General features: G+C 40.5%; 1 protein-coding gene across 2 annotated transcripts in view; it reads left to right on the top strand.

Moving 5' to 3' along the window:
* The window catches only part of MYO16 (myosin XVI), a 650,995-nt gene that overhangs the window by 461,104 nt on the left and 179,612 nt on the right, over positions 1-10,279 (top strand). For both annotated transcript variants that reach the window (XM_075061501.1, XM_075061500.1), the window contains exon 21: positions 8,524-8,596. In XM_075061501.1, the coding sequence (XP_074917602.1) occupies positions 8,524-8,596 (73 nt within the window). The remainder of the gene's footprint in view (positions 1-8,523; positions 8,597-10,279) is intronic.

Raw genomic sequence — 10,279 nt, 5'->3', positions numbered from 1 at the left:
ATTTCAGCGCTACTCCTCTCATCAAGGAGGAGTACAGAAACCGGTTTAAAGAGCCCTTTATATCAGTATAAAGGGCCTCGTTGTGTGGATGGGTGCAGGGTTAAATCAGTTTAATGCTGCTAAATTCAGTTTAAACGCGTAGTGTAGACCAGGCCTCAGTATCAACCTGTAAGGATTGCTCTGAAATGAGCGTGCAGAACCATTGTAAGGGAAATCTGTCCATCTCTCCCAGGAATTGCAAATGGGTCAACAGCACCTTATGATCACTGGTTTGACATCTGCCATGATAGTATCAATCAGGAAGCCTGGTATCAATGAGTTGCTCTTAGGAGTTAGGTTTCAGAGTGGTAGCCGTATTAGTCTTTATCAGCAAAAACAATAAGGAGTCCCCATGGCACCTTAGAGACTAACAAATTTATTTGGGAATAAGCTTTCGTGGGCTAAAACTCACTTCATCAGCTGCATGGAGTGAAAAATACAGTGAGCAGTATAAATATTACAGCACATGAAAAAATGGGAGTTGCCTTACCAAGTGGGGGGTCAGTGCTAATGAGGCCATTCAGTTAAGGTGGAAGTGGCCTATTCTCAACAGCTGATGAGAAGGGGTGAATATCTAGAGAGGGAAAATTACTTTTGTAGTGCTAATGAAGCCAATGCAATCAAGGTGGATGTCACACATTTCCAACAGTTGACAAGAAGGTGTGAGTATCAGCAGAGGGAAAGTTACTTTTTATAGTGACCCATCCACTCCCAGTCTTTATTCAGGCCTAATTTGATGGTGTCCAGTTTGAAAATTAATTCCAGTTCTGCAGTTTCTCATTGAAGTCTGTTTTTGAAGTTTTTTTTATTGAAGAAGTACCACTTTTAAGTCTGTTATTGAGTGTCCAGGGTGACTGAAGTGCTCTCCTACTGATTTTTGAATGTTGCAATTCTTGATGTCTGATTTGTGTCCATTTATTCTTTTGTGTAGAGATGGTACGGTTTGGCCAATATATATGGCTTAGGGACATTGCTGGCACATGATGACATATATCACATTAGTAGATGTGCAGGTAAACAAGCCCCTGATGGTGTAGCTGCTGTGGTTAGGTCATATGATGGTGTCCCTTGAATAGATATGCGGACAGAGTTGGTAATGGAGTTTGTTGCAGGGATTGGTTCCTGGGTTAGTGTTTTTGTTGTGTGGTGTTTAGTTGCTTGTGAGTATTTGCTTAAGGTTGTGGGGCTGTCCTTCAGGATCGGTTGTAGATCCTTGATGATGCGCTGGAGAGGTTTTGGTTGGGGGATGTAGGAGACGGCTAGTGGCATCCTATCCTGTATAGGACAGGCCCAACAAAGAAAGTAACAGAACACCACTAGCCATCACCCACAGTGCCCTACTAAAACCTCTCCCAGAGCATCATCAAGTATCTACAACCCATCCTGAAGGACGATCCCTCCTTTTCAGAGACCTTTGGAGACAGGTCTGCCCTCTCTTACAGACAGCCACACCATCAGGGGCTTGTTCACCTGCACAGCTGCCAAAGGTATATATGCCACCAGAAATCTCAAGGGACACACATTAAAAAGGAAGAATTTTCTTTCTCAATAGTCCTTATTTTACTTTACTTTTTTTAGGATTGCTCTACAATATTGACACTTAGACCATGTAAATATTGAGCCTTTCAATAAGTAAAACCAATATCACAATATAGGAATATTGGCTCTAGAGACGTCTTTCTTTCAATAAGTAAGGTGCGTGCTTCTATATTACCAGGCCATGTTTAATGAAAGTAAGAAAGCAGTGCTTTGTAAACTTTGTAAACATGAGAGAACATATCCTTCTATTTTGCTTTGGAAATCTCTGTTATGATTAATTTAAGAAAAGTAATTTTGCTGGAATTAGTATGATTGACAGCTAAGCAAGAAAAATATGTCCCAACCCTCTCCTGGGAGGAAAAGTCTTAGAGTGGGATAAGGACACACACACATAAATGTAGTGAAATAATTTATAGCCAACTATAAAATATTATTTTAATTAGTGTATTACATTGTCTGTTGAAATTTAAGTTACCAAAAATGGACAAAAAGTTAACAAAGATAATTACTGGATTTCTTAGTCAAATCCATTTTTCCAGAGTGTGATGACAAGAAGACAGACTTAGAGACCAGTGTGGGGATGCAGTTATTCTGATGTAGCCCCTTGTAGCCAGACTAGGTGGCTCTTATTAAAAGGGAAAAAATACCTAGTCTGATTTATGTAGTGTGACTGCACTGCATGTGGGTGTGGAGAGAGAGAGATGACCTCATCAAGGACACAAGGGCCAGAAATCTCAGGTAGAGCTGATCAAATTATTTTGACAATGCTTTTTTTTCTGTCAACATGTTTCATGGAAATGTGTCAGTTCGGACAACTTTTTTGTCAAGATAGCCAATATCCCAATGGTTAGGGCACACTCCTCGGATGTGGAAGAAACAGTTTCCACACTGGAACTAACACTACTTTCACAACCTCAATTTGTTTTGTGAAACAAAATTATTATTTTCTGGCCAGCTGTATCCTCTGAAGATATACTGTGCCAGACACGCTAGAAGCTGGATTGGGATAAGGCTTAGTGGTTTTCAGATGTGTCCAAATATAAGTGCAAGATGATTTAGTTAAAAGTATGCTGCTCAAGACAGCAGATCCCATTCATGTCACCTTTGTCCTTGGGGATTTCTGGAGATGAGGTACAGCAATGGTCCATGGGTAGGATGCCTCAGATGATGATATGTCAGTCATTATTGTGGCCAAATGTTTTAGGGACCTACCGCCCCGCTGGGGTTAAGGAAGTCATGGAACTCTCTTGTTCATCAGGAGGAAAATCTCACAGGCAGTGGCAAGGCTCTGTCTAAAAGTAGTAACACAGGTCTTGAGGAGAGGGAGCCTGATGGGTTACATAGGAGTGAAGCAAGGAAAGGAGGCCCTGACTATTACTCTGAGAGGAAGTTACATGGAAAGGTATTAGGGAGAGGTGAAGAATTATGTTATCTAATTTATCTGTCTTGAAATTTATAGAGGCAGGGTGGGTGAGATATCTTTTATTAGACCAACTTCTGCTGGTGAAAAAAACAAGGTTTTGATCTTACACAAAGCTCTTCTTCAGGTCTGGGAAAGATACTTAGAGTGTCACAACTAACCACAAGATGGAACGAATTGTTAAGTACAAGGAGTTAACAAATGTTGCAAGAGACTATTCAAGGTGAAGTGAGCTGCTGATACCTCTGCAGTCTGAGGAGAAAGGCGGATTACAGGTTGTTGTAATGAGCCCTAAATCCAGTGCCTTTTTGAGTCCGTGATTTTAAACTCTCAGACTTGTCTTTTGAAGATATTGTGCAGGTTTTCTTTTTAAGACAAGGACCAAGAGATTAGATATGGAGTGACTGTTTTGTGAAAAGTGTTCACCTATGGATGATATGGTATTTTTGTTGTTATCATTTTTCTATGTGAGTTCATTCATGAGTGTAGTGATTGTTTCATTTAATCTACATAACTGTTCTTCGGCATTTAGTGCACTGGATGAGGTACGCCGCATGTTTTGATAGTCTTGCATAGGACCCATCGATTTTGAAAGGTGTGTTATAGTGGGTATTGATCATCACAGTGAAGATATATCTACAAGTTTTGCATCTGTTGTTCTGGCAGGGTCTGGTGCTACTTTTGAATTGTGTGTTCTGGTCTGTGGGGATCTTGCTTCTGATGATAAGCTTGGCAAGATTGGGGGTTATCTGAAGGCCAGAAGAGGGAGTTCGGAAAAGGTTTCTTTCAGGATGGGGTCCCCATTTAATATGGGTTGTAATTGTTAATGATAGCCCATATGAGTTCCAGTGTAGGGTGATAGATGACAACTAGAGGTGTGTGGTCAATGTTTTTTTTTTTCTTGTATTGAAGCAGGTTCTCTCAAGGTATTTGGGTGGCCTGTTCCATGATATGAGCTACTTCTCTGGTGAAGTCTCTTTGTTAAGGGAAGGTGGTTTTAAATGTATTAAGGTGTATATTCCAGACTTTCTCCTTGGAGTATATTCTGTGGCATCTGACCGCCTGGCTATAGACAACAGATTTCTTGTTTGGAGTGGTTACTGGATCTGTGAAGGTAGGTGTGTTGATCCTTGTGTTTATTATATATAGTTGTCTGTAGGATTCCATTGCTGAAAACCCTAGCAAGAGGATGTGTTTGAGACAGTCTTGTATGTTGGTTAACTGAGGGAAAGGCATGGGAGAACCCATCTTTTTGCAAATACTATAAAGGTAGATTGACGGATGTCTGCCAATCCACAAATAACAAAGGCGTTCTGGTGTTCATCCACCTTTCAAATGTGTTTACTAAAACAATAACATGCTAAGTATTTAAGAGACTATACAGTGTTTTCAGGGAAGATAGTAGATGTTCCTTTTGAAAATGACTATGGTCCAAATTCTGCCCTCTATTAGGTCTGCGTAACTTTCCCCAGGTTTAATTTAGACCCATGCTGTTTGCTATTATAACTTGTGAATAAATGCAAAGTATAAAGATTAGAGATGATTCATCTGTTGGTGATCCTCTTGAAAATACAGAGAGTACAAGGCTGGTGTATCTCTGCTTAAATGGAGACTTGAATTATAAATATATGAGACTGAAGCTTACATTTTTTAAGCAAAAAGTTAAAATGGGTTGCATTATTAGAAATGTAGCCAGTGTTATTTCTCTTTTTCTTGGTGAAGACATTTCCTCATATGCTAATCAATCTCATAATAACCTCTCCCACTCAACAAAGTCAGTTTAGTCTAGATTTATTATGCATCTCTCTGCCCTGTCCTTTGAGAATATAGTCAGTCTTGCAATGATCAGTAGAGTTAATGCTACTATTGAACTACTACTTCTCAGAAATGAATGGGAATTTTTGGGGTATGACATCTGAGGAAAGCTTTTAAAAATGCCTTCCCTGTCTCTGAGGAAGGCTCAGAATGTCAGCAAAGATGTTGATAATTCTGTTTTATTAAATGTAAGAGGTTTCTTGGGGAGTGGATCGAGGTACGGAGATGCTGTTTTGAAATTTAGGGACAGATCCTTACCTGGTGTGAATGGATGCTGCTGAATTAACTTCAGTGGAATTACACCAATTGAGGATTTAGCATTTTAAACTTTATTTTTTTGGCTTAACTACCTGATATATATATTTGATTAATTGAGATGATATGCACTGCTGACATGTAGCTTTATGTGAGCACCCTCCTATATAGAAAGAGGATGTCTGTTCTGCTGAAGCCCAAATGCTGATCCTGGAAACAAAGCTCAATTAAGAGGGACAGCTGTTGAATTGTGGAGGTAGCCTGCTGTGTCCTACCAAAGTCCCACACTTCCAAATGTTTTGGTACGTGCGAATAGCCACGCCTAAGAATGTTCAAAGTTATCTGAATTCCCAGTGGCTCGAGCAATTGAAATGGGCAGATTAAGGCAGAGTACACAAACTGGAGGAAGATATTCACACATCAACTCCTCATTGACTGCTCTTTGGTCTGTGCACCTTTGAAGCAGACAGCACACAGTGTAAGAATCCCAAAAGAAAAATTTGAGACAGACAGACAGGTTTTACTGAGGAGTACACAACTGGTATAGGGAAAGAGGAGGATAGTGAGGATTAGGTGATATGAGAGGCAGGGTGCAGGAGATGAAAGGATTAGAGATACATATAGCAGGCCTTAGAGTAATGTTTTTCACTGGGGGAATTGGGAGTCAGAAGAGGCTGCAGTAGCCCAACTAACTGAGCTGGATACATTCTGAGGCAACTCAGGGAAAGGTTAGTGAAGTAAAGAGATCAAGGCTCTGAGCAGAGATGGCCTTTCCTTCCTCTCAGGCTCTATGATCCTCAGAGGACCTTCCTTGTCTCTCCTGAGCCATAGGTCATACAGAGATACAGGCTTACCCCTGAATCGATCCAGTACCTCTAGGATGTGATGACATGAAGGAAGCTGTGGAGGCTGACCTGGAGCAATAATGTCCTCTGTTCCAGCCAGAGTATTGGCATCCCTGCTACTTGCCGTCGATGCTTTTGTGTCTTTACCGAGGACCATCAGGGACACTATTGACATCAGTGAAGCCTATTTGTGTCTAAGGGTATGACTACACTGCATTTTAAAACCCACAGCAATGAGTGTCATAGCCTGGATCTATAGACTTGGGCTTGCAAGGCTCACTCTGTGACACTAAAAACATCAGGGTAGACATTTCGGCTTGGGCTCTGAAGCCTAGGGAAAGTTGGTTTCAAAGCCCAAGCTCCACCCTGAGGTGCTACATTGCTGTTTTTAGTGCCTGAGCACGAGACTCACATGCCCAAGTCTGTAGACCTGGGCTCTGAGACTTGCTGCTGCGGATTTTAAAGCACAGTGTAGATGCTAAATCCTAAAAGGGCTTCCGAAATCGAAGAGCCCAAAGGTTAAAGACGAGCTTCCCGATGGGTAGGCAGACCCAGCATTAAATTATTCAGGAATTCTACATTATGGTGAACTTACCATTTATACTGGTCCCTGGAGCCCGATAGCAGGAAATGCAACCTATAGAAATCAAAAACACACCTGTGCTATGAATATGACAGCTGTATGCACTAGGGTTTATGGGTTTAGTAGCTAGATATCTGGCGAAATACCACAACCCCTACATCCTGCCATTACCCCCATTAACTGTTACCAGGTTTACACCCTGAGCCCACAGCTTCTGTTTTACATTGGCACATATAGCTGTTGGGTGCTTGCCTGGTAGTATGTCTACAAGGGTTTGGGGACTTTTCTTTTGTTTGTTTGTTTGTTTGTTTGTTTTATAATGGTGTTGTCAGTGTCTAGATCTTGCAGTTGAGCTTCCTTGTCTGCACTGTCACTAGTACCAGCCTAAAATCTTGTGGGCTTGGGTAATCTCTAACAGTGGCTGAAAATGATATTTTACATGTCTCACTAGATGTCCAAGTCCCATTAGCATATATAAGTTGAGACTTTTCCTATGCTAATATGCATTCTTTTGGCATTTCCACTCTGCCTTGAGCACACAGGAAATAGGTGCAGATGTTTTGGAAAAATCCTGCTGGAAAATGGATGCTTAGGCAACTGCGTGCATCCAAACACCTGCCCATTCCCACTAGCTGCCCATCTCACATCTGAGTTATCAGATGGGCTCCTGAATGTTTGAAAATGTTGGTCTTAGTGTAAACAAGCAAAACATTTTTTGGACTTATTTTATTCTATGTTTAAATGGTGACTGTTGAAACTGCTTAGAGCTCTGGAATATTAACAATCCCTGTGCAAGATGACTCATGCGGTAGGGTGTTGATGAGGTAGTCAAAGTCAGTGCACTTTTGTGGTAAACGTGTGTCTCAAATCTGGACTTAGCGTTCAAAATCTGAGTGTTTACTGTGAACCTCCCCCAAGCTTATACCCAGCTTGGATCTGATTTCGCTGCCACCAACCAGGATTTTTTTTTAGGGTTCCTGGTTACCCTGAGTCACCCCAACCTTTCCCTGGGGGAGCCCCCCCTCAAGACCCAGACCCCTGGGTCTCCCTAGCTCATCCCCAGCTCCCCCTCCTTTTCCTTGGGTGAGCCTGGGCGATGCTATACTTAACTCCGTGAATGCAAAAACACGAGAGCTATTTACCTCCCTCGAGGCTATGCATTTAACCCTAGTCACAGCTAACACACCAGGAGATTTCACCCCTTCCTTTGCCTCGTAGCAGTAACTAGAGAAAACTTCAAACACAAGAGAACAGAGTTGATTCTTTCTCTCTTTCCCCGTAAGCCTGTTCCCAAGCCTGGGGACACAATAGAAAGTCAACACCAGGAATGTAATGCTTCTCTGCCCCTCCTGTCTTCCGTGAGGGAGACAGGATACCTCGGTACAGAAATTTCTATCCCTTTGCCTCACTAGAAAGAAACTCCCACAAGTTTTAAAAAAAGAACTGTTATAAAAAAAAAGAAAGAACTTACATATATTAACTCTGCATTTAAGAATTTCAAACAGGGAATAGGCTATAGAAAAAATAGAACCCTGGTTAAAGAAGCCCATTAACCCAGTCAGCAAATCAAACACCATGTAAATACAATCAAAGCACATCACAGCCGATTAACTTTGTTTCCTTTTGTACCACAGATGTTTAGTAAATATTTGAAAGAAGATAGAGTTAGAAGAAAGCTTGTTTACTCACAGGCCGAGGCAACCAAAAAGACCCCGAACAAGCCCAAAAACTCCAGAGGTTCCGCCCCTTATTATTTTGAAAATCCGGTTTCCTGATTGGTCCTCTGGTCGGTGTTCTGGTTCCCTTTGTAAACCCTTTACAGTAAAAGAAAATTAACCCTTACCTTACCTATCTACTTATGACAACTTTATCACAAGGCTTTATCGTGTGTGTGATGTGCTTATGTAGACCATACTATCTTGGAGTGTGTGGAGTACTTGCATCCTAAAACAAAACTTATATGGACAGGAGAAATACATTTTCCTCTTGCTTGAATATCTGTAACCTGTACTATCTTTTTGTTTCAGTGACCAGGTATTTGAAATTGGAATATTGGATATCTTTGGGTTTGAGGAATTTCAAAAGAATACATATGAACAGGTAAATTGCTTTATTTTGCTGGATTGGTTGCAAGTATAAATGCTGTTTATCTGATACACTTTTATTTTTTTGAGACAAAACAAGAATTTGCCCCAACTGAAAACAATGTCACACACAGGAGAAAAATGTTGATAAATTAAATTAAAATAAATTCTTCCCATTCTGCCATTGTGGCTCTGAATTAAAATTCAGGCTTTGCAGAGTTATTAATCATTTTAAAAGAATCTAGTAAACATCTAACATAATAACTTGGGAGAACAATAATATCTGCTTTAAAAATATTTTCAGAGAAGTACTTCTTGTCTGGTTTCTTGCTTATGGAACTGATACTTCAAGTAGGTCAGTGAGTGGGAGGATAGTAGACTGGATTAGAAGTAAGATCAAGAGGTCTGCAGACGCTTTGGATAAAGAATAGAATGAAAATATCACATTATGTTCAGTTCTATTATTGGCAGATTCACCTCTGTATGACATTACAGCATGTGACTTTTTAAAAACTTGAATTAAAACCATTGAAAAGAAATTAATCTAGCATTCTGAATGCTTAAAAATCCATTTAAAACCAAAAACCTTGTGAAAATTGTACAACTATGTGTTCACCTTTTAGCATCACTTATTCGATCCAAAGATTTTCAGAACTGAATGTTTTACAAAATATAGTGACCTCTGCCCGCAGAACTGAAAGAAAATGTCTATTATTGTTCAGTTGTTCATTGTGTACTGCAACAGCAAAAGAAAATTAAAGAAGTAGCAGGAAGGGAAGTTACTTCAGTAGCCACAAAAGCCAAAAGGTTTATTATGCTGTGAAATCAGCGGAAATGTAGAGGTGGCTCTCTTCCCCCAGTAAATTATTTATTTTATGGATGGCTCAACTTTCTCTCCAGCTCTCTCTTTGATTCCTTCCAATTTGGCTTCTGACCAGTTCATACTCTCCTCCTCCCTCCCTGGTCAGCAATCTATGCTGGCCAACATGGTGAAACCATAACTCAACTTGCTCCCCACCCTTCCCCACCTCAAGATGACATCTTTGGGCTTAGTATGCCTTGGAGAGTTATTAGGAAACAGTTCCTGAGCTTCTCTAGAAGCAGGGATTACAACTCCCCCTAATCATTGTGCAGAGTGCACAAGAAGAGGGGTCCTTCTTACTCCCTTCCATCCCCCTCCACCCACTTCACACCTGCTTAAGGGCTAAGCAGAATCCAGCCCTTAACCTTTATCTGTAAGCACACACCATAATATCAAGTCAAAGGAACACCTGAGATATTTAAATTGAAAGGAGACACAATTTTAAAGAGGTTCTAATAAACATCAGTGATACATTAATTAAACATATATTAATTTATATCTAAATATTCCAATCTATTGCTTTTCCTGCACAATACACACACTTTAGTCATATGAGAATTGGAAACTCAGAGTTTGGACTTTGTTTTGACAACCCTGGTTGATGATCCACTTACAGTTATAGGCTCACAACCAGTTATGCATTATACAATGACAGTGTTGCTGTTTGAATCAATCTCCAGCTTCTTTATGCTACATAGTAATTTACGCTTCTGTAAAGTGTTGAGTGAAGTGTTGAGAGTCTCTGGGTTAGGATAAAAGGGGAAAAAAACAAGGGTGATGTCGTGCTAGGAGTCTACTACAGGCCACCTAACCAGGTGGAAGAGGTGGATGAGGCTT

Source organism: Chelonoidis abingdonii, chromosome 1, assembly GCF_003597395.2.
Source record: "Chelonoidis abingdonii isolate Lonesome George chromosome 1, CheloAbing_2.0, whole genome shotgun sequence".
In the NCBI taxonomy this organism is placed as follows: Eukaryota; Metazoa; Chordata; order Testudines; family Testudinidae; genus Chelonoidis; species Chelonoidis abingdonii.
The sequence above is the reverse complement of the archived record's forward strand: the minus strand, read 5'-3'. Positions and strand labels throughout refer to the sequence as shown.